This window comes from Salmo trutta, chromosome 17, assembly GCF_901001165.1.
Source record: "Salmo trutta chromosome 17, fSalTru1.1, whole genome shotgun sequence".
NCBI classification, from domain to species: domain Eukaryota; kingdom Metazoa; phylum Chordata; class Actinopteri; order Salmoniformes; family Salmonidae; genus Salmo; species Salmo trutta.
The window spans coordinates 56,975,344-57,002,328 of record NC_042973.1 but is presented as its reverse complement, the minus strand read 5'-3'; the positions used below and the strand labels follow the sequence as shown (position 1 = coordinate 57,002,328).

General features: G+C 43.0%; 1 protein-coding gene across 1 annotated transcript; it reads left to right on the top strand.

Moving 5' to 3' along the window:
• Positions 1 to 3: 3 nt before the first annotated feature.
• On the top strand, positions 4 to 26,441 carry LOC115151390 (zinc finger protein 271-like; the record flags this gene model as incomplete). Its single annotated transcript, XM_029695297.1, has 3 exons — positions 4 to 732; positions 4,130 to 4,137; positions 25,637 to 26,441. Coding segments are annotated over 3 exons (1,542 nt in total), but the record flags the coding sequence as incomplete, so codon positions are not given.
• Positions 26,442 to 26,985: the final 544 nt, after the last annotated feature.

Below are 26,985 nucleotides of genomic sequence, written 5' to 3'. Positions count from 1 at the left end.
AGAAGCCACACAGTAGAGAAACCTTATTGCTGTACTCAATGTGGGAAGAGTTTTGATAAATCTAGCCATCTGAAGATGCACCAAAGAACACACACAGGAGAGAAACCTTATAGCTGTGATCAATGTGGGAAGAGTTTTACTCAGCTAAGCCACCTGATATCACACCAGAGAATACACACAGGAGAGAAACCTTATAGCTGTGATCAATGTGGGAAGAGTTTTACTCACCAAAGCAGCCTGATATCGCACAAGAGAATACACACAGGAGAGAAACCTTTTAGCTGTGATGAATGTGGGAAGAGTTTTACTAGGTCGAGCAGTGTGACTCTTCACCAGAGAACACACACAGGAGAGAAACCCTGTAGCTGTACTCAATGTGGGAAGCATTTAACTCATTCAACCAGCCTGATATTACACCAGAGAACACACACAGGAGAGAAACCTTATATCTGTGATCAATGTGGGAAGAGTTTTACTCAGCTCAGCAGCCTGACATCACACCAGAGAACACACACAGGAGAGAAACCATATAGCTGTGATGAATGTGGGAAGAGTTTTACTAGGTCGAGCAGTGTGACTCTTCACCAGAGAACACACACAGGAGAGAAACCCTATAGCTGTACTCAATGTGGGAAGTTTTTTTTTACATCTAGCCATCTGAAGATACACCAGAGAATACACACAGGAGAGAAACCCTATAGCTGTACTCAATGTGGGAAGTTTTTTTTTTACATCTAGCCATCTGAAGATACACCAGAGAAGACACAGAGGAGAGAAATCTTATAGCTGTACTCAATGTGGGACGAGTTTTGTTCAATCTGGCGAACTGAAGAAACACCAGAGAACACACACAGGAGAGAAATCTCATGGCTGTGACCAGAGATAATCTGATAAAAGATCTCTGATCAAATATCAGAAAATACATGAAGGACTTGTTTCATGATATCAATGAAATAATGTCACAATGTAGAATGTTTTAACATTGTAGAAGGAGTATTTTAATGATGTCACAATGTAGAACCCTAAACATTTGTCCCCTGTTCTATTGATTTCAACATGATATGGATATTAGCCTCAGGAGGAGGAAAAATTGATGAATGATGACAAATAAGTGTTGCTTCCTTTGTTTAGCGACCCCTACATTTAAATTCATAACTCCCAAATGTAGCTGACTGACTTCTGCAGGTCTGTCAAAACTGTCATGTTTTATTATTCCATCACCATTAAGTTAATTATTGCCAAATCAAAATTAACAAAGGGGTGTACATTTGGTTTTGATATTTCATATTTACAATTCATGTAACATTTAGTGATCATAATTATTTATGCAACCAACTGACAATTTTCAGGTACAATTATATTGACATTGTTGCCCTGCTTTTATAATATCAGGGTTTATTTTCAGATGTGCCAATCCAAATGTACTAGAGCATGACATTGGGGACTGGGCCCCGTTCCAACAACATGCCTATCTAGTGAACCCTGAAAAGAGAAAGAAGCTCTGCAGTGAGGTGGAAAGTTACTATGGATATTGCAGGAGTTTCCTCTTGAAATCAGGCATGTCTGTGGTAAGGACAACTTGGTTTCTGATTGTCTCAAGGGTGGGCAGTCAAAAAGATGTGTTTTGTGTTTAGCCAGTGCGTTACCATGGATCACAATTTATTTTGACTGCATGTTTTTCTGTATTGGAGATGGGTTTTGTTTGGGCTCATTCCAAGGGGACGAGAGTTCTAGAAACTAGTGAGTTTTTCAAAAATTAAGATTGTAGAAAAATATATATTTAGAAATTTGTTTTTTCCTGTTTTTAATTATTGACAGCCAGTAGACACCATGTTTATATTGTACAAGGTGAAGCATTGTAGTTGATTATAATGTGAAATGGAAGTTGTTTTCTGTTGGTGGTGAGCAAACTTGTCCAAAAAAAATCTAGGATATATTTGTTATCTTAAGGGGGAAGGTGTTACAGGCTTTGGTTTTTCCATTTATGTTTTGAGGTTGGACTTTAGACATTTACGTCATTTAGCAGACACTCTTATCGTGAGCGACTTACAAATTGGTGCATTCACCTTATGATATCCAGTGGAACAACCAGCACGTCTAGCTCCTTAGCACGTCTAGCTCCTTAGCACGTCTAGCTCCTTAGCACGTCTAGCTCCTTAGCACGTCTAGCTCCTTAGCACGTAGGACGCACTGATTGGTGTCACCTCGTTAGTCAGTATGTGTTACACCTGTGCTGGCTTGTCCATCTGGTTAGTGGGAAGGTGTTTCACCTGAGCTGGTCCAGGTTCTATTTAAGAGTGTCTGGCCCAGTGCTCCAGTTGTCTTGATACATGTCGAGAGTCAACACCTATAGTTGCGCCACCTTTTTGGTTTGCTTCCTGTCTTTAAGTTTGGTGTGGGTTTTTATTTTGTTTTCCTCTTCTTGGGCAGATTTAGTGGGTCTCCATAGTGGGTGTCTTTTATGTCCCAGTTGTTGTTACTAGTCAACTTTCAGTGGACACCCCCATAGTGTCTATCAGAGCCCCTCCTAAGAAACAAGGTTATATTTTGGGTTGGATATTGCATCCAATTAATATTGTAATCAATGGCATTTCCTTAGAATGCTCATTGGTCTTTCAGTTGTTAGTCTTCTGTTTTTTTATCCTCTTATGTTTGTGTACTAAGTATTTCTTTTTATTTTCATTGTTTTTTCCTGTGAAGCCATTGTGTTGCATCCATGTCTGAAATGTGCTGTATAAATAAAGCTTGATTTGATTTGAACATATTGCAAAACTAATGAACCCAATGACTGACCAATCAACAGACTCCTGGTCTCTCCAAGTATGAAAAACAGTATCAATCCAACTTTTCAAGCCTGTTGAAGGTGTGGTGGAGTGGTAAACACCACCCCCGGCTCTACCAGGGGCTTGAGGTGGTCTCCCACAGCTCTGCTTATGTCATGTCCTGTGGCCTTGCTGTTCCATTTCTTGACTGCCCCTGCAACACAGAAACACATTTAGTCATATTATATAAAACACTCAAAGTAATGGATATGGAGCATCTACAGCCTCAGTTACACCTGGCACTTAAATGTGACTTCTGTCATCCGATCACTCCAAGCTGCATTAGGTTCAGATCTACCAGGATGGGCCTTTGAAATAGTCTGGATGCAGTCAGGCCACCGAATATGCATAAGCAATGTAAAGAGATGGGGTGAATGAGTGGGGAAAAAATACATTCGACACAAATTACCTTCATAATATCAAAGAACAAATGTGTGTGCCTGAGGGGAAACTTTCATACAGCCAAGAGGGGTGAGAAATTACACCAATATCAGTGGACAATTTGCACTAATGTAATAAACATAGATGATGGAACATATTCCCGTTTGCTGACGTGATGAACCGCTAAGGGAACATAAATATTTAACATCTAAACCATGTGTGACCTCTCACCTCTCTGGCTGTAGAAGTGTTCTTCCTAACCAGTCCCTCAACAGCTCTCTGACTGAGCTCCACCCTCACTGGGTCTTCAGAGGAGAGGAAGGCTGAGGAGGGATGGAAGGATGAATGGATCAGTCAGTCAATAAAGTGTAGAGCTGCTGTCTATGCTGTCTGACAAAATCACTTTTTTAGCAGTTCATTAAAGTAATTTAGGCTTTATGACTGCTGAATACCAACTATCAATCACTTAGATCATATATTTTCAGGTAGAGATACATCCTTGGGACGTCCCTAGCCTGTTGAAGTTGACATTTAAAATGGTTAAGGTAGGAGTTAAGGTTAGGGTTTAGGGTAGAGATGTCCCAAGGATCCCGGATAGCATTGACCATCGTGCATTCTTCTTTCTCTCTTACAAAGCAGGTGTAAAAGAAACACAGACAAGGCAATGAATTATGGTCATTGTAGTTAATTACATTTTATGTGCTAAACTATGTAGAATATTGGCCTGTTGGAAACTGCAACTCTACTACATCACACAGTTCAGTCTGGGTCTGATTTATCTCTAGAGAAACTACAACTCCCTACTACATCACACAGTTCAGGCTGGATCTGATTCATCTCTAGAGAAACTACAACTCCCTACTACATCACACAGTTCAGTCTGGGTCTGATTAATCTCTAGAGAAACTACCACTCCACTATATCACAAAGTTCAGTCTGGGTCTGATTTATCTCTAGAGAAACTACAACTCCCTACTACATCACACAGTTCAGGCTGGATCTGATTTATCTCTAGAGAAACTACATCTCACTACTACATCACACAGTTCTGTCTGGATCTGATTTATCTTTAGAGAAACTACAACTCCCTACTACATCACACAGTTCTGTCTGGATCTGATTTATCTCTAGAGAAACTACAACTCCCTACTACATCACACAGTTCAGGCTGGGTCTGATTTATCTCTAGAGAAACTACAACATCACACAGTTCAGTCTGGGTCTGATTTATCTCTAGAGAAACTACAACTCTCTACTACATCACACAGTTCAGTCTGGGTCTGATTTATCTCTAGAGAAACTACAACTCTCTACTACATCACACAGTTCAGGCTGGATCTGATTTATTGCTGGAGTAGCTCTAGACACACCCATCCGACAGACGTATAGGTGTGCAACCACACACCCTCTGGGCAGACAGGCCAAAGGCGCTTGGCCCAATTCAGGGAACCGTTGATCTACTTCAGAGGAACTGTGTCTAGAGTGATTTCCTGTTGTTTTGACACCTCACTAGAAAACTAGAATAACTAGTTGTTGCTACAGAACGAGACAACCAATTCCCAGTTAGTCTGTGTCTCGTTCTCCACACACGTACACATACCAAGATCACGTGTTTTCTATATGCACAAGATAGTTTGACTATATAAGGCTTCTGAACTCCTTGTGTCATCGAGCTCTCGGCCTTCCACCTCAGAGTGTAGGGCTGACCAGCTACATTATTGCAATTCTTATCAAATAAAGGTTGATTGTTTGAAGAAATGACAAAGTCTCTCCTTATTGGTTAGAATTTCCACCACAATGTGCAGTAAGCTTTTTCAATTCCAACAATGATAGACCAGACTCATAGTACAGAATGAATGACTGACTGCCCAGTTCAACATCAGTTCACCGTCTCACCTCATACTGTATTGGAGCAGCAGCAGCTGACTGCCCAGTTCAACATCAGTTCACCGTCTCACCTCATACTGTATTGGAGCAGCAGCAGCTGACTGCCCAGTTCAACATCAGTTCACCGTCTCACCTCATACTGTATTGGAGCAGCAGCAGCTGACTTGATCGTTGATACTAATCATCATGTTTGAATCTGAGAGTAAATAGAGCCGACTACACTCTAAAAATGAAGGGTTCAACTGGAGTTGTTCTCAGATCCCCTAAGAACCGTAGGGTTCTTGGTCAATGAAAAACAGCCCCAAAAGGTTCTTCAAAGAACTTGTTAGAAGGTGGGTTCATCGAGGAACCTCTGTTGTTGCTGGACTTCTTCCGGGAACTTCGCAATTACAACTGAAAACAATGGTGACAAGTTTGGATGCGACAACAGTTAAAAAGGTTAAGTTGGGTTGATGTTTGGCTCTGAATATGTATCGAAATAATTTATTATAATAATATAACATACTAATAATGAATAACGAAGACAATGATGGTTTTCTGTGAATATCTTCAATAACGTAACTATAGCTAATTAACGTAAATATTAGAAAGCCGGGATTGACCGTCGGCGTTGTATGAGCTACAGTACAGTACCTTATGTCCTAACTAGGCACAACTAGGTTTGGATTATTTCCTCAACTATATTCTTTACCATATATTGTATATCGTTTCCATAAAGCCAACGTGGCTTTACACTCATTAACGTAAGTTTCCAATCTAGAGCAGTTCTCACTTTTGTGATAATGAACTAGCTAACGTTAGCTTTGTTAACTAACTAACTAACTAACTAAGGACGGTGACCTGTCCAGACGAGATGTTACAACGAACTGAATCGTCAATGGAGGTCTTCCTCTTTATATAGCCTGCTACAGCATGCAATACTATTAACTCACAAGGGGGCATAACGTTACATGTACAATACTATCCCATTTTGGAAACGTTACATGTACAATACTATCCCATTTTGGAAACGTTACATGGACAATACTATCCCATTTTGGAAACGTTACATGTACAATACTGTCCCATTTTGGAAACATTATATGTACAATACCATCCCATTTTGAAAACGTTACATGTACAATGCTATCCCATTTAGGAAACGTTACATGTACGCCCCCTTGTGGAGGGAAATTAATATCTTAGATGGTAGCTGTAGATGGGATTCAAATGCATAATGGTATTATGCCTCTAACCCTAATACAGGGGCTGAGTCACTGGCTTACTGGTTTTCTTCCATGACGTCCCTGGGAGGGGTGCTTTGGCAAAGTGGGTGGGGTTATATCCTGCCTGTTTGGCCCTGTCCAGGGGTTTCATCGGATGGGGCCACAGTGTCTCCTGACCCCTCCTGTCTCAGCCTCCAGTATTTATGCTGCAGTAGTTTATGTGTCGGGGGGCTAGGGTCAGTCTGTTACATCTGGAGTATTTCTCTTGTCTTATCTGGTGTCCTGTGTGAATTTAAATATGCTCTCTCTAATTCTCTCTTTCTCTCTTTCTTTCTATCTTTCTCTCTCTCGGAGGACCTGAGCCCTAGGACCATGCCTCAGGACTACCTGGCATGATGACTCCTTGCTGTCCCCAGTCCACCTGGCCGTGCTGCTGCTCCAGTTTCAACTGTTCTGCCTGCGGCTATGGAACCCTGACCTGTTCACTGGACATGCTACCTGTCCCAGACCTGCTGTCCCAGACCTGCTGGAACCCTGACCTGTTCACCGGACGTGCTACCTGTCCCAGACCTGCTGTTTTCATCTCTCTAGAGACAGCAGGAGCGGTAGAGATACTCTCAAAGATCGGCTATGAATAAGCCAACTGTCACTTACTCTTGAGTTGCTAACTTGTTGCACCCTCGACAACTACTATGATTATTATTATTTGACCATGCTGGTCATTTATGAACATTTGAACATCTTGGCCATGTGCTGTTATAATCTCTACCTGGCACAGCCAGAAGAGGACTGGCCACCCCTCATAGCCTGGTTCCTCTCTAGGTTTCTACCTAGGTTTTGGCCTTTCTAGGGAGTTTTTCCCTAGCCACCGTGCTTCTACACATGCATTGCTTGCTGTTTGGGGTTTTAGGCTGGGTTTCTGTACAGCACTTTGAGATATCAGCTGATGTAAGAAGGACTATATAAATACATTTGATTTGGTATTAATACAGTGTCTAGACTACCTCTTTTGTATTAATGCCCTTCAGAATCCAAACACAGTTTTGCCACGGACCAAAATGTTGCGTATAAATCTTTCAAGTCAGCCTGAGAAAATATTGAACAATTTGTGTACAAAGATATCTTGAAATGTGATATTAGGCCTGTATGACAGTACTGTTACTGTATGGCAGTACTGTATTGGCTAGTGCTTTCTCCATATGTTCTTCTATTTTACATTACATTGTATGTTGATGCCATTTATCTTTCAATATTTATTTAATATATATTAATGCTTGTAAGACTATTCTTTGACACATTCTCTCTTCCTTTGAAACATTTTTATAGGACAGAACATGGACACTATGCAATTGCGATCAAGAAGAAGGTACAGATATGTTGTAGGACAGCTGCATTAGAAGTGTACATTTAACCTACATAGCAGTCAATACAAACTGAAATCTATTAGCATACAAATGTGTGCAAATTATCTTCTCAGAAATGAATCAAGTCCATGGAATGGATATAGACAAGATAATCCAAGGACTAGCAGAGGTAGAGAGGCGAGGCTGGGGTGAGGACATCATCCTGCTATTTTGACAGTCCAGATCTCTGAGAGGAACTACAGATCTCTATGTTTCTATCCAAACTTCAGATTAAGACACAACTCCCATATTGCAGTCACACAACTCTCATATCACAGTCATACAATGCTATTCCCAAACATAACTAATCAATTAGTTGTTGTTACAAATCCCTTTTGCCCTGCAGTCTAGGGGGGGGATGGAAACAAGACCCATAACATATCTCACGCAAATTATAACAGTGAAAAGGAACAGTGAGAACAAAAACCACAGACAACTTAAATTTACCGTCAAACACTTCAGGTTTATTTTTAAAGGAGGGCGGGAAAAGGGGCTGAGCTGGACCCCTAAGGAAAGAAATAAGTATTCAAAAACACCCCTAAGCTAGTCTACCTGCTTAAACAACAGCTAGCTCAGTAACCAATAAAATACAGTGGGTGGTCCGCCCAGTTCTAACTAGTGTTCTTAGACAGTATTTACCCCAGGGGTAGTGTATGTATGTATAATATTTACCCAAGGGTAGTGTATGCCCATGGGCGACTTGTCTTGGTACCCCCTTTTCCCACCAACAAACAAACAGTCAAACACCATAACAAAACTCACAGGATAACGGACAAAGGGACATGTAGTTGAAAAACAAAAGAGAGAACTGATTGGGATACTTTTAAACCAAGGGAAAGGGGATGTGATTGGGTAAGAGTTTTCAGCTGTGCTAACATAATTGCAAAAGGGTTTTCTAATGATCAATTAGCCTTTTAAAATGATAAACTTGGATTAGCTAACACAACGTGCCATTGGAACACAGGAGTGATGCTTGCTGATAATGATCCTCTGTACACCTATGTAGATATTCCATTAATAATCAGCCGTTTACAGCTACAATAGTCATTTACAACATTAACAATGTCTACACTGTATTTCTGATGAATTTGATATTATTTTAATGGCCAAAATTTTTTGACTTTCTTTCAAAAACAAGGACATTTCTAAGTGACCCCAAACATTTGTTACATCATGTAGGAGCAGTATAGACCTAGTCTGTTCATTATATACATCTACATGATGTATTGTTACACCATGTAGGAGCAGTATAGACCTAGTCTGTTCATTATATACATCTACATGATGTATTGTTACACCATGTAGGAGCAGTATAGACCTAGTCTGTTCATTATATACATCTACATGATGTATTGTTACACCATGTAGGAGCAGTATAGACCTAGTCTGTTCATTATATACATCTACATGATGTATTGTTACACCATGTAGGAGCAGTATAGACCTAGTCTGTTCATTATATACATCTACATGATGTATTGTTACACCATGTAGGAGCAGTATAGACATAGTCCGTTCATTATATACATCTACATGATGTATTGTTACACCATGTAGGAGCAGTATAGACCTAGTCTGTTCATTATATACATCTACATGATGTACTGTTACACCATGTAGGAGCATAATAGACCGACAGTAGCTGGCTACTTATTCAGATTTAGTTTGACTGAATGAAACTACCTTAAAAATGTGCTGTAATAAACATGTTTTATTCTCACTAATCAATCAACACATTCCTGTCTTTGTATGTCTCAATATAATAGTATTATTTAATTAAATCCATGTAAAATAATCTTTGTCCGTAAATAAAATGTGATCCTCAACTGCGTTTCCCTCCAGTCAGCAGACGGCGATGTGCGTCTTTCAGGCGATGCTGCAGCGTGACGTATAATCTAGTGGACGGTTCTTCATAAACAGCTCGTCAACCACCTCGGTAGCTTGCTAGCCAACATAGCCGAAAGATTCAAGCTGTTTATACGCTTTCGGTGTATATTACCTACTGTGTTTTAGACACACTTCTGTCGTATCTACTTGTTAACCTATTTAATTTAATATTACGTTATTGTTTATTAGTCAGCTATAGTAGCTGGCTGGTTAAGTTAGCATTAGCCTAGTCGCTAATGATAGCTAGCTAGCTAACATCCCCGAAAATGAGCTCCCTAAACTACTCCCCTCCTGTTAAAGAAAAGGAGGTCTGCTGGACGGAGAAAGAAGCTCTGGGGCTGAACATTGTCGTGAAAGAGGAGAAGGAAGAGGAGGATGTTACAGTAAAACAAGAAGTAGAGGGTGAGGCTGTTACAGTGAAAGAAGAAGAGAAAGACGTTTCAGTTAAACAAGAGGAAGAAGAGGATGATGCTGTTTTTGGAGTGAAGAAGGAAGGAGAGATTATTGTCACATTGGAAGATGAAGAGGAGGAGACAGGAGATCTGAGTAACACCAGTAAGTACCGCCTTCAATTAGTTTTTAACTTAGGATATTCGGAGTTGGCTCGTCAATACCTCTTCAACGGAGGGCCCTGGGATGATGACTGATATGTCTATAATCAGACGACGTAGAGAACAAGCTACCCCTTGTTTTCTCCGTTCCGTTTCCAAAAAGTGACTTAACATATATATTTGAGGAGGGTCTATCTGCTGACCGCAGACTGGGGGTCACGGCATGTAGTGATTTTAATGTAGTGATGTTTTACTACACACCGTTCCCCCCAATAGAGCCATGTGAGAGTTGGGTTGGCTACACCAAAGATTATGGATATACTGACAAGATGTCTCTCCGTCCTGACAAGGGGAGTCGTTGTCCACAAAGCTGCACTGTGGGTTGTCTATCTCCCACCTATCCTGTCTTTGGATTGGTGGATACATCTTATTATTGTAATCTATTGTTTATATTCTATGAGGGTTGTTGACGTCAACCGCCTGTATTCAATGGAGAGAGATGCTAAGCTACTAGCATGAATATGCATAGCGATCTGGAGACAACTCCTATAGTGTTTTATCAAAGTTGTCGGTATGTCACGTGTCCACATAACAACTTAATCATTACGAAACTTCTGTTAGATCAAGTAAACCTCACGTAGCAAATAAGCCATTCATTTTGTTGTTGACCAAATTCAACACTTTCTACATTGGGTTGATAATTGTTTCCACTTGGATACATCCTACTGTAACCTACTGGCATGACCTAGAGAGTTACAACCTACTGTAGCCTACTGGCATGACCTAGAGAGATACAACCTACTGTAACCTACTGGCATGACCTAGAGAGGTACAACCTACTGTAACCTACTGGCATGACCTAGAGAGGTACAACCTACTGTAACCTACTGGCATGACCTAGAGAGTTACAACCTACTGTAACCTACTGGCATGACCTAGAGAGTTACAACCTACTGTAACCTACTGGCATGACCTAGAGAGGTACAACCTACTGTAACCTACTGGCATGACCTAGAGAGTTACAACCTACTGTAACCTACTGGCATGACCTAGAGAGTTACAACCTACTGTAACCTACTGGCATGACCTAGAGAGTTACAACCTACTGTAGCCTACTGGCATGACCTAGAGAGGTACAACCTACTGTAACCTACTGGCATGACCTAGAGAGTTACAACCTACTGTAACCTACTGGCATGACCTAGAGAGTTACAACCTACTGTAACCTACTGGCATGACCTAGAGAGATACAACCTACTGGCATGACCTAGAGAGATACAACCTACTGTAACCTACTGGCATGACCTAGAGAGATACAACCTACTGTAGCCTACTGGCATGACCTAGAGAGTTACAACCTACTGTAACCTACTGGCATGACCTGGAGAGATACAACCTACTGGCATGACCTAGAGAGATACAACCAACTGTAGTCTACTGGCATGACCTAGAGAGTTGTAACATACTGGCATGACCTAGGGAGTTACAACCTACTGTAACCTACTGGCATGACCTAGAGAGTTACAACCTACTGTAACCTAATGGCATGACCTAGAGAGATACAACCTACTGGCATGACCTAGAGAGATACAACCTACTGTAACCTACTGGCATGACCTAGAGAGATACAACCTACTGTAGGCTACTGGCATGACCTAGAGAGATACAACCAACTGGCATGACCTAGAGAGATACAACCTACTGTATCCTACTGGCATGACCTAGAGAGTTACAACCAACTGTAGCCTACTGGCATGACCTAGAGAGTTACAACCTACTGTAACCTACTGGCATGACCTAGAGAGTTACAACCTACTGTAACCTACTGGCATGACCTAGAGAGATACAACCTACTGTAGTCTACTGGCATGACCTAGAGAGATACAACCAACTGTAGCCTACTGGCATGACCTAGAGAGTTACAACCAACTGTAGCCTACTGGCATGACCTAGAGAGTTACAACCTACTGTAGCTTACTGGCATGACCTTGAGAGTTACAACCTACTGTAACCTACTGGCATGACCTAGAGAGTTACAAGCTACTGTAACCTACTGGCATGACCTAGAGAGTTACAACCTACTGTAGCCTACTGGCATGACCTAGAGAGATACAACCTACTGTAGCCTACTGGCATGACCTAGAGAGTTACAACCTATTGTAACCTACTGGCATGACCTAGAGAGATACAACCTACTGTAGTCTACTGGCATGACCTAGAGAGATACAACCTACTGTAACCTACTGGCATGACCTAGAGAGATGTAGCCTGCTGGCATGACCTAGAGAGATACAACCTACTGTAACCTACTGGCATGACCTAGAGAGATGCAACCTACTGTAGTCTACTGGCATGACCTAGAGAGATGTAACCTACTGGCATGACCTAGAGAGATGTATCCTACTGGCATGACCTAGAGAGATACAACCTACTGTAACCTACTGGCATGACCTAGAGAAATACAACCTGCTGTAGCCTACTGGCATGACCTAGAGAGTTACAACCTGCTGTAGCCTACTGGCATGACCTAGAGAGATACAACCTACTGTAGCCTACTGGCATGACCTAGAGAGTTACAACCTACTGTAACCTACTGGCATGACCTAGAGAGATACAACCTACTATAACCTACTGGCATGACCTAGAGAGATACAACCTACTATAACCTACTGGCATGACCTAGAGAGTTACAACCTACTGTAACCTACTGGCATGACCTAGAGAGATACAACCTACTATAACCTACTGGCATGACCTAGAGAGTTACAACCTACTGTAACCTACTGGCATGACCTAGAGAGGTACAACCTACTGTAACCTACTGGCATGACCTAGAGAGTTACAACCTACTGTAACCTACTGGCATGACCTAGAGAGTTACAACCTACTGTAACCTACTGGCATGACCTAGAGAGTTACAACCTACTGTAGCCTACTGGCATGACCTAGAGAGGTACAACCTACTGTAACCTACTGGCATGACCTAGAGAGTTACAACCTACTGTAACCTACTGGCATGACCTAGAGAGTTACAACCTACTGTAACCTACTGGCATGACCTAGAGAGATACAACCTACTGGCATGACCTAGAGAGATACAACCTACTGTAACCTACTGGCATGACCTAGAGAGATACAACCTACTGTAGCCTACTGGCATGACCTAGAGAGTTACAACCTACTGTAACCTACTGGCATGACCTAGAGAGATACAACCTACTGGCATGACCTAGAGAGATACAACCAACTGTAGTCTACTGGCATGACCTAGAGAGTTGTAACATACTGGCATGACCTAGGGAGTTACAACCTACTGTAACCTACTGGCATGACCTAGAGAGTTACAACCTACTGTAACCTACTGGCATGACCTAGAGAGATACAACCTACTGGCATGACCTAGAGAGATACAACCTACTGTAACCTACTGGCATGACCTAGAGAGATACAACCTACTGTAGGCTACTGGCATGACCTAGAGAGATACAACCTACTGTAGCCTACTGGCATGACCTAGAGAGTTACAACCTACTGTAACCTACTGGCATGACCTAGAGAGATACAACCAACTGGCATGACCTAGAGAGATACAACCTACTGTATCCTACTGGCATGACCTAGAGAGTTACAACCAACTGTAGCCTACTGGCATGACCTAGAGAGTTACAACCTACTGTAACCTACTGGCATGACCTAGAGAGTTACAACCTACTGTAACCTACTGGCATGACCTAGAGAGATACAACCTACTGTAGTCTACTGGCATGACCTAGAGAGATACAACCAACTGTAGCCTACTGGCATGACCTAGAGAGTTACAACCAACTGTAGCCTACTGGCATGACCTAGAGAGTTACAACCTACTGTAGCTTACTGGCATGACCTTGAGAGTTACAACCTACTGTAACCTACTGGCATGACCTAGAGAGTTACAAGCTACTGTAACCTACTGGCATGACCTAGAGAGTTACAACCTACTGTAGCCTACTGGCATGACCTAGAGAGATACAACCTACTGTAGCCTACTGGCATGACCTAGAGAGTTACAACCTATTGTAACCTACTGGCATGACCTAGAGAGATACAACCTACTGTAGTCTACTGGCATGACCTAGAGAGATACAACCTACTGTAACCTACTGGCATGACCTAGAGAGATGTAGCCTGCTGGCATGACCTAGAGAGATACAACCTACTGTAACCTACTGGCATGACCTAGAGAGATGCAACCTACTGTAGTCTACTGGCATGACCTAGAGAGATGTAACCTACTGGCATGACCTAGAGAGATGTATCCTACTGGCATGACCTAGAGAGATACAACCTACTGTAACCTACTGGCATGACCTAGAGAAATACAACCTGCTGTAGCCTACTGGCATGACCTAGAGAGTTACAACCTGCTGTAGCCTACTGGCATGACCTAGAGAGATACAACCTACTGTAGCCTACTGGCATGACCTAGAGAGTTACAACCTACTGTAACCTACTGGCATGACCTAGAGAGATATAACCTACTGGCATGACCTAGAGAGATACAACCTACTATAACCTACTGGCATGACCTAGAGAGTTACAACCTACTGTAACCTACTGGCATGACCTAGAGAGATACAACCTACTATAACCTACTGGCATGACCTAGAGAGTTACAACCTACTGTAACCTACTGGCATGACCCAGAGAGTTACAACCTGCTGTAGCCTACTGGCATGACCTAGAGAGATACAACCTACTGTAGCCTACTGGCATGACCTAGAGAGTTACAACCTGCCTACTGGCATGACCTAGAGATATATATATATATATATATATATATATATATATATATATATATATATATATATATACAAGCATTTCTAAACTTTTTTTCTCTCACTTTTATGGGGTATTGTGATGTCTTTATAAGGTATTGTCTGAAAATTGATAATTAAAAAATAAATAATCAATTTTATAATAAAAATGTGTAAAAAGGGAAGGGGTCTGAATGCATGTATGTTGTATGTTCTAGGACAGATTTTTTTTTTTAAATAGTATTTTCTTTCTACCAATTGATTGGTTGAAATGTTATGACGTGTATTTGTTCATATAGACACACCCCGTGTGTTTAATAAAATCAACTGTATGTGCAGAACTTGAACTGAACTGATGCTTCGAGCGTTTGATTAAATAATTAACACACACAAATGACTTGAGGAAGCCAGAGGTCAATATAACCAGAAGAAAATAACCAATTCCCCACCTGCTGCTGGCCTTCGTTAATTCTGATGTTATGCTCCTGGAGTTTCCGGTAAAATAGGCAAACTTTTTCCATTTCCGTTTGAAGTGCCAATTTATCTTACCATTTCTACCGATCTGCGTGCCAGTTATGAACGAGTTACAACACCTGTTTGGCTCCGCCACTTCCTGGGTCGGTGAAGTGAGGTATTAAATTTAAGGATTAAATCATTTAAGGAATATATCCGAGTCTCACGCTCATCACCTGTGGAATGCGGGGCTTCCAGCGAGGTGTGGATTTAATAGTATGTTGTACCTAGTTTCCCTCCTTCAGGGAACAGTAATTATAGTCACAAATCAAATCAAATGTATTTATATAGCCCTTCGTACATCAGCTGATATCACAAAGTGCTGTACAGAAACCCAGCCTAAAACCCCAAACAGCAAGCAATGCAGGTGTAGAAGCACGGTGGCTAGCAAAAACTCCCGAGAAAGGCCAAAACCTAGGAAGAAACCTAGAGAGGAACCAGGCTATGAGGGGTGGCCAGTCCTCTTCTGGCTGTGCCGGGTGGAGATTATAACAGCACATGGCCTAGATGTTCAAATGTTCATAAATGACCAGCATTGTCAAATAATAATAATCATAGTAGTTGTCGAGGGTGCAACAAGTCAGTAACACAAGAGTGTCAGTTGGCTTTTTCATAGCCGATCTTTGAGAGTATCTCTACCGCTCCTGCTCTCTAGAGAGTTGAAAACAGCAGGTCTGGGACAGGTAGCACGTCCGGTGAATAGGTCAGGGTTCCAGCAGGTCTAGGACAACAGGTCTGGGACAGGTAGCACGTCCGGTGAACAGGTCAGGGTTCCATAGCTGCAGGCAGAATAGTTTGAACTGGAGCAGCAGCATGGCCAGGTGAACTGGGGACAGCAAGGAGTCATCAAGCCAGGTAGTCCTGAGGCATGGTCCTAGGGCTCAGGTCCTCCGAAAGAGAGAATTAGAGAGAGCATATTTAAATTCACACAGGACACCGGAAAAGACAAGAGAAATACTCCAGATGTGACAGACTGACCCTAGCCCCCCGACACATAAACTACTGCAGCATAAATACTGGAGGCTGAGACAGGAGGGGTCAGGAGACACTGTGGCCCCATCCGATGAAACCCCCGGACAGGGCCAAATAGGTAGGATATTACCCCACCCACTTTGCCAAAGCTCAGCCTCCACACCACTGGAGGGATATCTCCAACCACCAACATACCATCCCGGGACAAGGCCGAGTATAGCCCACAAAGATCTCCGCCACGGCACAGCCCAAGGGGGGGCGCCAACCCAGACAGGAAGACAACGTCAGTGACTCAACCCACTCAAGTGACGCACCCCTCCCATGGATGGCATGGAAGAACACCAGTAAGCCAGTGGATTTAATAGTATGTTGTACATTTACATTACATTACATTTAAGTCATTTAGCAGACGCTCTTATCCAGAGCGACTTACAAATTGGTGCATTCACCTTATGATATCCAGTGGAACAACCACTTTACAATAGTGCATCTAAATATTTTAAGGGGGGGGGGGGTTAGAAGGATTACTTTATCCTATCCCAGGTATTCCTTAAAGAGGAGGGGTTTCAGGTGTCTCCGGAAGGTGGTGATTGACTCCGCTGTCCTGGCGTCGTGAGGGAGCTTGTTCCACCATTGGGGTGCCAGAGCAGCGAACAGTTTGGACTGGGCTGAGCGGGAACCGTGCTTCCTCAGAGGTAGGGGGGCCAGCAGGCCAGAGGTGGATGAACGCAGTGCCCTTGTTTGGGTGTAGGGCCTGATCAGAGCCTGAAGGTATGGAGGTGCCGTTCCCCTCACAGCTCCGTAGGCAAGCACCATGGTCTTGTAGCGGATGCGAGCTTCAACTGGAAGCCAGTGGAGAGAGCGGAGGAGCGGGGTGACGTGAGAGAACTTGGGAAGGTTGAACACCAGACGGGCTGCGGCGTTCTGGATGAGTTGTAGGGGTTTAATGGCACAGGCAGGGAGCCCAGCCAACAGCGAGTTGCAGTAATCCAGACGGGAGATGACAAGTGCCTGGATTAGGACCTGCGTCGCTTCCTGTGTGAGGCAGGGTCGTACTCTGCGAATGTTGTAGAGCATGAACCTACAGGATCGGGTCACCGCCTTGATGTTAGTGGAGAACGACAGGGTGTTGTCCAGGATCACGCCAAGGTTCTTAGCACTCTGGGAGGAGGACACAAGGGAGTTGTCAACCGTGATGGCGAGATCATGGAACGGGCAGTCCTTCCCCGGGAGGAAGAGCAGCTCCGTCTTGCAGCGGTTCAGCTTGAGGTGGTGATCCGTCATCCACACTGATATGTCTGCCAGGCATGCAGAGATGCGATTCGCCGCCTGGTTATCAGAAGGGGGAAAGGAGAAGATTAATTGTGTGTCGTCTGCATAGCAATGATAGGAGAGACCATGTGAGGATATGACAGAGCCAAGTGACTTGGTGTATAGCGAGAATAGGAGAGGGCCTAGAACAGAGCCCTGGGGGACACCAGTGGTGAGAGCGCGTGGTGCGGAGACAGATTCTCGCCACGCCACCTGGTAGGAGCGACCTGTCAGGTAGGACGCAATCCAAGCGTGGGCCGCGCCGGAGATGCCCAACTCGGAGAGTGTGGAGAGGAGGATCTGATGGTTCACAGTATCAAAGGCAGCAGATAGGTCTAGAAGGATGAGAGCAGAGGAGAGAGAGTTAGCTTTAGCAGTGCGGAGAGCCTCCGTGACACAGAGAAGAGCAGTCTCAGTTGAATGCCCAGTCTTGAAACCTGACTGATTAGGATCAAGAAGGTCATTCTGAGAGAGATAGCAGGAGAGCTGGCCAAGGACGGCACGTTCAAGAGTTTTGGAAAGAAAAGAAAGAAGGGATACTGGTCTGTAGTTGTTGACATGGGAGGGATTGAGTGTAGGTTTTTTCAGAAGGGGTGCAACTCTCGCTCTCTTGAAGACGGAAGGGACGTAGCCAGCGGTCAAGGATGAGTTGATGAGCGAGGTGAGGTAGGGGAGAAGGTCTCCGGAAATGGTCTGGAGAAGAGAGGAGGGGGTAGGGTCAAGTGGGCAGGTTGTTGGGCGGCCGGCCGTCACAAGACACAAGATTTCATCTGGAGAGAGAGGGGAGAAAGAGGTCAAAGCACAGGGTAGGGCAGTGTGAGCAGGACCAGCAGTGTCGTTTGACTTAGCAAACGAGGATCGGATATCGTCAACCTTCTTTTCAAAATGGTTGACGAAGTCATCCGCAGAGAGGGAGGAGGGGGGGGGGGGGGGGGGAGGGGGAGGAGGATTCAGGAGGGAGGAGAAGGTAGCAAAAAGCTTCCTAGGGTTAGAGGCAGATGCTTGGAATTTAGAGTGGTAGAAAGTGGCTTTAGCAGCAGAGACAGAAGAGGAGAATGTAGAGAGGAGGGAGTGAAAGGATGCCAGGTCCGCAGGGAGGCGAGTTTTCCTCCATTTCCGCTCGGCTGCCCCGGAGCCCTGTTCTGTGAGCTCGCAGTGAGTCGTCGAGCCACGGAGCAGGAGGGGAGGACCGAGCCGGCCTGGAGGATAGAGGACAGAGAAAATCAAAGGATGCAGAAAGGGAGGAGAGGAGGGTTGAGGAGGCAGAATCAGGAGATAGGTTGGAGAAGGTTTCAGCAGAGGGAAGAGATGATAGGATGGAAGAGGAGAGAGAGAGCGAAGGTTGGGACGGCGCAATACCATCCGAGTAGGGGCAGAGTGAGAAGTGTTGGATGAGAGCGAGAGAGAAAAGGATACAAGGTAGTGGTCGGAGATTTGGAGGGGAGTTGCAATGAGATTAGTGGAAGAACAGCATCTAGTAAAGATGAGGTCAAGCGTATTGCCTGCCTTGTGAGTGGGGGGGAAGGTGAGAGGGTGAGGTAAAAAGAGGAGAGGAGTGGAAAGAAGGAGGCAGAGAGGAATGAGTCAAAGGTAGACGTGGGGAGGTTAAAGTCACCCAGAACTGTGAGAGGTGAGCCATCCTTAGGAAAGGAACTTATCAAGGCGTCAAGCTCATTGATGAACTCTCCAAGGGAACCTGGAGGGCGATAAATGATAAGGATGTTAAGCTTGAAAGGGCTAGTAACTGTGACAGCATGGAATTCAAATGAGGAGATAGACAGATGGGTCAGGGGAGAAAGAGAGAATGTCCACTTGGGAGAGATGAGGATTCCAGTGCCACCACCCTGCTGACCAGATGCTCTAGGGGTATGCGAGAATACGTGGGCAGACCTGGGTACCTAGTTTCCCTCCTTCAGGGAACAGTAGTTATAGTCATAACGTTAAGCTTGTCATATGATGAACTTGAACTTAAATACTGGATCTTGCTGTCGGACAGTTTTTTGTATTCAGATCTCTGAAATGCTCTCTAACTACGTACATTTTAGTGTTTCCTTATATTACGCTGGGAAAACAGTTTTCATGGGCACAGAAATCCTAAATCATTTCAGTTTACTAAATCCAATGGTTCTAACCGAGAGTCACCTTAACTTTATTGACAACTCCCAAATGGATACTGTCATTAATGCGGTTCTTCAATAATTACACATAATACTTAATACTGTAGCTGTTTAGTTACAGTCACATGTTCAACTATCATCAGCTGATCCAGGAAATCATTTTCTGCATGCCAGTCAAATGTAGTTCTTCATTCATTACACCGGTAAAGGCAGTTATGCTGTGCTCCACGTTGGATCCAACATCCCAAACAAATCGATATTTATAATGTGTTATTGTTTACTTGATTTACAGTAGGGTCTCGTTAGTCCGTTTGGAAACGGAGATACTTAGCTCATAATGTGTAGAGAACTGTTCCTTGATGGATAGGCTATTGTACAACACACAGAGCTATTTTCCTTCATTCGGGACATTTAGAATGACAACACATTACAGAGTAGCCTAGTGGGATTATTCACAAAATGATCTGGTGATCCGGTTATGAAATGTCATGACAAAGACATTTTAGTTTCCATGTTTCACCTGAAATATTAAATGATTTATAGTCCTAGGTCTATGTTGTTGTTAGGTGAAGTTATGGGTCCTACAGTAGGTCTATGTTATTGTTAGGTGAGATTATAGACCATTTTGGCATACACTTAATGGACAAAACCTCATTGTCAGGCTGATGGAAAACCAATGAGCATTTTACTGGTTGAAGTCGTTTTTAAATATAAAGTAGTACATTTGACAATAACACAAACATTATATTAAATCAGGACATTCAAACGAGCCTTACAATTATAATCCAAAGTAGTGTCAAATTATAATAATAATCATAATCAACCAGTAAATGGAGGCTATATTTGCTGTCAGCCTATGAGAACTCTCCTGAGTTTTCCCCCACGGTGGTGAATTAGTGAATAGACACAGAGCTTAATGTGAGTTTCCTTGAGTAGCACTCCTGATCTAGTGCTGTAATATTCAGAATACATTGTGAAAACTAATCTTTGCTCACCATTTTTTAAATAGATCTATTTTTTTCACCCCTTTTTTCTCCCCAATTGGTACTTACAGTCTTGTCTCATCGCTGCAACTCCCATACGGACTGGAGAGGCGAAGGTCGAGAGCCATGCGTCCTCTGAAACACAACCCAACCTAGCCGCGCTGCTTCTTGACACAATGCCCATCCAACCCGGAAGCCAGCAGCACCAATGTGTCGGAGGAAACACCGTACACCTGGCGACCTGGTCAGTGTGCACTGCGCCCGGCCCGCCACATGAGTTGCTAGTGCGCGATGAGACAAGGATATCCCTGCCGGCCAAACCCTCCCCTAACCCGGACGACGGTGGGCCAATTGTGCGTCGCCCCATGGGCCTCCCGGTCGCGGCCGGCTGCAACAGAGCTTGGACTCGAACCCAGAATCTCTAATGGCACAGCTTAGGCCACTTGCTCACCATTTTTGCTCCAGGCAGATATACTACATCCATAACTAGCGGTTTCTGCATTAGCAGGGAGGTGTTTCTGCAATCAAATTGTGTGCGCATCGCCCTTGTCGCAATTTTAGGTGTTGGCTTTGGGGGTGACCAGTGAGATATACCTGCTGCTGTGATGTGATGCTGGACGGGCGAGCAGGTGCGGGCAGCGATCGATTGAATAGCATGCATTTAGTTTTACCTGCGTTTAAGAGCAGTTGGAGGCAACGGAAGGAGAGTTGTATGGCATTGAAGCTCGTTTGGAGGTTAGTTAACACAGTGTCCAAAGAGGGGCCAGAAGTATACAGAATGGTGTCATCTGCGTAGAGGTGGATCAGAGACTCACCAGCAGCAAGAGCGACATCATTGATGTATACAGAGAAGAGAGTCGGCCCGAGAATTGAACCCTGTGGCACCCCCATAGACTGCCAGAGGCCCGTACAACAGGCCCTCCGATTTGACACACTGAACTCTATCAGAGAAGTAGTTGGTAAACCAGGCGAGGCCATCATTTGAGAAACCAAGGCTGTCGATTTTGCCAATAAGAATGTGGTGATTGACAGAGTCGAAAGCCTTGGCCAGGTCGATGAATACGGCTGCACAGTAATGTCTCTTATCGATGGCGGTTATGATGTCGTTGATGTAGTTAGTATGCCAAAAGTTCCCGGATGTCGTACTAAATTCGCCAAAATACGACGTATACACGCAGTACTTTAGGGCCCATAATGCAATTCTTCATGAAATGGACGTAGCTTCACAACATTTTCAGATTTGAAGAAAATGGCGGAAAATATGCAGCCAGAAGTCCAACGAGAGCCGAAACAAATTCATTGCTTTAACTAATTATGACAAATGTTAAGAACATGTTAAGCAATGTAATAAAGACATTTCTTTTCAAGTAAGTTACCTTATACAATATTTTGGCTGACAATTTGCTTGCATGTTATTACAGCAGTATGTACCGGCATGTTAAAACCTCTCTGGGGTAGGTGGGACGCTACCGTCCCACCTCGCCAACAGCCATTGAAATAGTAGGGCGCCAAATTCAAAACAACAAAAATCTCATAATTCAAATTTCTCACACATACAAGTATTATACACCATTTTAAAGATACACTTCTCATTAATCCAACCACAGTGTCCGATTTCAAAAATGCTTTACGGCGAAAGCATAGCATTAGATTATGTTAGGACACCACCTAGACAAGAAAAACCACACAGCCACTTTCCAAGCAAAGAGAGGCGTCACAAAAACCAGAAATACAGCTCAAATTAATCACTAACCTTTGATGATCTTCATCAGATGGCACTCATAGGACTTCATGTTACACAATATATGTATGTTTTGCTCGATAAAGTTCATATTTATATCCAAAAACCCCATTTTACATTGGCATGTAATGTTCAGAAATGTTTTGCCTCCAAAACCCCTGGTGAATGAGCATATCAATTTACAGAAATACTCATCATAAACGTTGATAAAATATACAACTGTTATGCATAGAATTAAAGATATACTTCTCCTTAATGCAACCGCTGTGTCAGATTTCAAAAAAGCTTTACGGCGAAAGCACACTTTGCAATAATCTGAGTACAGCGCTCAGACACCAAAACAAGCCATACAGATACCCGCCATGTTGTGGAGTCAACAGAAGTCAGAAATACCATTATAAATATTCACTTACCTTTGATGATTTTCATCGGAATGCACTCCCAGGAATCCCAGTTCCACAATACATGTACATTTGTTCGATAAAGTTCATGTTTATGTCCAAATACCTCCATTTTGTTCGCGTGTTAGGTTCACTATTCCAAATGCAGAAGGCGCGCGCACTAAAGTCCAGACGAAAAGTCAAAAAAGTTCTATTACAGTTTGTAGAAACACGTCAAACGATGTGTAGAATCAATCTTTAGGATGTTTTTATCATAAATCTTCCATAATATTCCAACCGGACAAGTCCTTTGTCTTCATAAAGGAAAGAGAACTGAGCTCGTGCTCATGGCTGCGCACGTAACTAAAATAAGACACCTGACTCAATCAGCTCTTATTCTCCCCATTCACAGTAGAACCCTGAAACAACGTTCTAAAGACTGTTGACATCTAGTGGAAGCCTTTGGAAGTGCAATATGACCCCATAGACACTGTATATTGGATGTATATTGTGTGTTAAATAGGCAATCACTTGAAAAACTACAAACCTCAGATTTCCACACTTCCTGGTTGGATTTTTCTAAGGTTTTGCCTGCCATATGAGTTCTGTTATACTCACAGACATTATTCAAACCGTTTTAGACACTTCAGTGTTTTCTATCCAAATCTACTAATTATATGCATATTCTAGCTTTTGGGCCTGAGTAGCAGGCAGTTTACTCTGGGCATGCTTTTCATCCGGACGTGAAAATACTGCCCCCTACCCCGATGAAGTTAAGCATTTCCAATCCAAAATTAAATCTAGAATCGGCTTCATATTTCGCAACAAAGCCTCCTTCACTCACGCTGCCAAACATACCCTCGTTAAACTGACTTTCCTGCCGATCCTTGACTTAGGCGATGTCATTTTCAAAATAGCCTCCAACACTCTACTCAGCAAACTGGATGCAGTCTATCACAGTGCCATCCGTTTTGTCACCAAATCCCCATATACCACCCACCACTGCGACCTGTAAGCTCTCGTTGGCTGGCCTTCTCTAAATATTCGTCGCCAAACCCACTGGCTCCAGGTCATCTATAGGTCTTTGCTAGGCCGCCTTCACTAAGCTCACAGGTCACCATAGCAACACCCACCCATAGCACGCACTCAAAGAGGTATATCTCACTGGTCATCCCCAAAGCCAACACCTACTTTGGACACATTTCTTTCCAGTTCTCTGCTGCCAATGACTTGAACGAATTGCAAAAATCGCTGAAGTTGGAGACATATATCTCCCTCACTAACTTTAAGCATCAGCTATCTGAGCAGCTTACCGATCGCTGCAGCTGTACACAGCCCATCTGTAAATAGTCCATCCAACTGCCTACCTCATCCCCATGTTTTTATTTACTTTTTTGCTCTTTTGCACACCAGTATTTCTACTTGCACATCATCATCTGCACATCTATCACTCCAGTGTTAATTTTCTAAATTGTAATTACTTCGCTGCTGTGGCCTATTTATTGCCTTACCTCCTTACTCCATTTGCACAACTGTATATAGATTTTTCTATTGTGTTATTGACTGTATGCTTGTTTATCCCATGTGTAACTCTGTGTTGTTTGTGTCGCACTGCTTTGCTTTATCTTGGCCAGGTCGCAGTTGTAAATGAGAACTTGTTCTCAACTGGCCTACCTGCTTAAATAAAGGTGAAAAACAAAATGTAATTAAAAATACATTTAAAAATTTATTGACAACACCCAAATGGATACTGTCATTAACTCGGTTCTTAATACTGTAGCAAACATTATATTAAGCAGGACATTCAAGCGAGCTTTACAATTATAATCCAAAGTAGTGTGAAATGCACTCATAAGCAACCTGGAAATGGAGGTTACTCCCCTGAGTTTCCCCCATTCACATTCAGAATACATTGTGAAAAACTAAAATCTTTGCTCACCATTTTTGCTCCAGGCAGATATACTACATCCATAACTATCGGTTTCCTCATTAGCAGGGAGGAGTTTCTGCAATCAAATTGCATGCGCATCGCCCTCGTGCTGCAATTTTAGGAAAAACAGAAAGGGGCCAATATTGGAGACCAAAAGTCGTCTGGCACACTGCTTAGAGTTTCAACAACATGAATAACTTATTTCTAGCCTACAATCTTAGATGTTACTACTAATGTGAAAACAAGACAAAATATGAATGTTCTTGCTCATTTTAAGACAATTGTTAAATCATGTTAACATTCATTACAGATATCAATTGTTGCATAACATCATGGCTACGCTGTTGGCATCACCTTTTACAGTGGATTTCTGCTGTTGTGGGCCTTTAAATCATCTGTCTGACTTTGTTGTTCACACAGGAGAGATACTTCACTATCTTGGATCCTCTGGGGAGCCTCAACAACCTCATGATGCTGACGAGGCAGAGAAGAGTCTCTCCAGATCAGAACACCTCAAGAAACACCTGCAGAGATCCACAGGGAAGAAAACTCACTGCTGCTCTGACTGTGGGAAGAGATTCACCTCATCAGGCATTAAAATTCATCAGATAATTCACACAGGAGAGAAACCTTATAGCTGTACTCAATGTGGGAAGAGATGTACTACATCTGGCCATCTAACTCAACACCAGAGAACACACACAGGAGAGAAATCTTATAGCTGTGGTCAATGTGGGAAGAGGTTTACTCAGTCAACCAGCCTGATATCACACCACAGAACCCACACAGGAGAAAAACCTTATAGCTGTGGTCAATGTGGGAAGAGTTTTGTTCAGTCTGGCCAGCTGACATTACACCAAAGAACACACACAGGAGAGAAATCTTATATCTGTGATCAGTGTGGGAAGCGTTTTGGTCGATCTGGAGGTCTGACAGTGCACCAGAGAACACACACAGGAGAGAAACCTTATAGCTGTGATCAGTGTGGGAAGCGTTTTGGTCAATCTGGAGATCTGACAGTGCACCAGAGAACACACACAGGAGAGAAATCTTATAGCTGTGATCAATGTGGGAAGGGTTTTAGTATGTCTGGCTCTCTGACTTTACACCAGAGAACACACACAGGAGAGAAATCTTATAGCTGTGGTCAATGTGGGAAGAGTTTTGCTGCACCTAGCACACTGACTCGACACCAGAGAATACACACAGGAGAGAAATCTTATAGCTGTGATCAATGTGGGAAGAGTTTTAGTAGGTCTGGCTCTCTGACAGTGCACCAGAGAATACACACAGGAGAGAAATCTTATAGCTGTAATCAATGTGGGAAGAGTTTTACTACATCTGCCTCTCTGACTCAACACCAGAGAATACACACAGGAGAGAAACCTTATAGGTGTGATCAATGTGGGAAGAGTTTTACAGGATCTAGAAATCTGACAATACACCAGAGAACACACACAGGAGAGAAGCCTTATAGCTGTGATCAATGTGGGAGGAGTTTTATTACATCTAGCAATCTGACTCGACACCAGAGAACACACACTATGAGATTTAAGAAAAAGTGACTAACAAAAAAAGAGCTGTGTTACACTTACCATGTTGGTGACTCACTTTAATCAAAATGTAGCTAGCTGTTTTCTACAAATTGTCCTCTAACCAGTGATGTACACATTATTCCCAGATTCCGTGTGGTTTTGGAGCTGTTAGATTTTACAGGACGTGCAACCTCATCTCCCTCCTCTCGCGCAATTGATTTCAACATGATATCGATGAGTTATGACAAGTAAGTGTTCCTTTGTTTAGTGACCCCTAAATTTAAATGTATCACTCCTAAATGTAGCTGACTGTCTTCTGCAGGTTGTCCTCTAACCAGTGAGGTAAAATATATGTCCCATTTCCATGTGTTTTTTTTAGTTGTGTTAGTTTCAACAGCACGTACAACCTGATTTTCCCCCTAATCGATATCAGTGATTTATTGCTACTTGTCAAAACAAGGTGCTTGTTTAAAAAAAATACAAGTAATATGATTATTGTGGCAGATGTTTTGTGTATATAGCACATTTTATGTTTAGGTTTTCAATTCATCCCAAACTGTTTCTGCGTATTGGT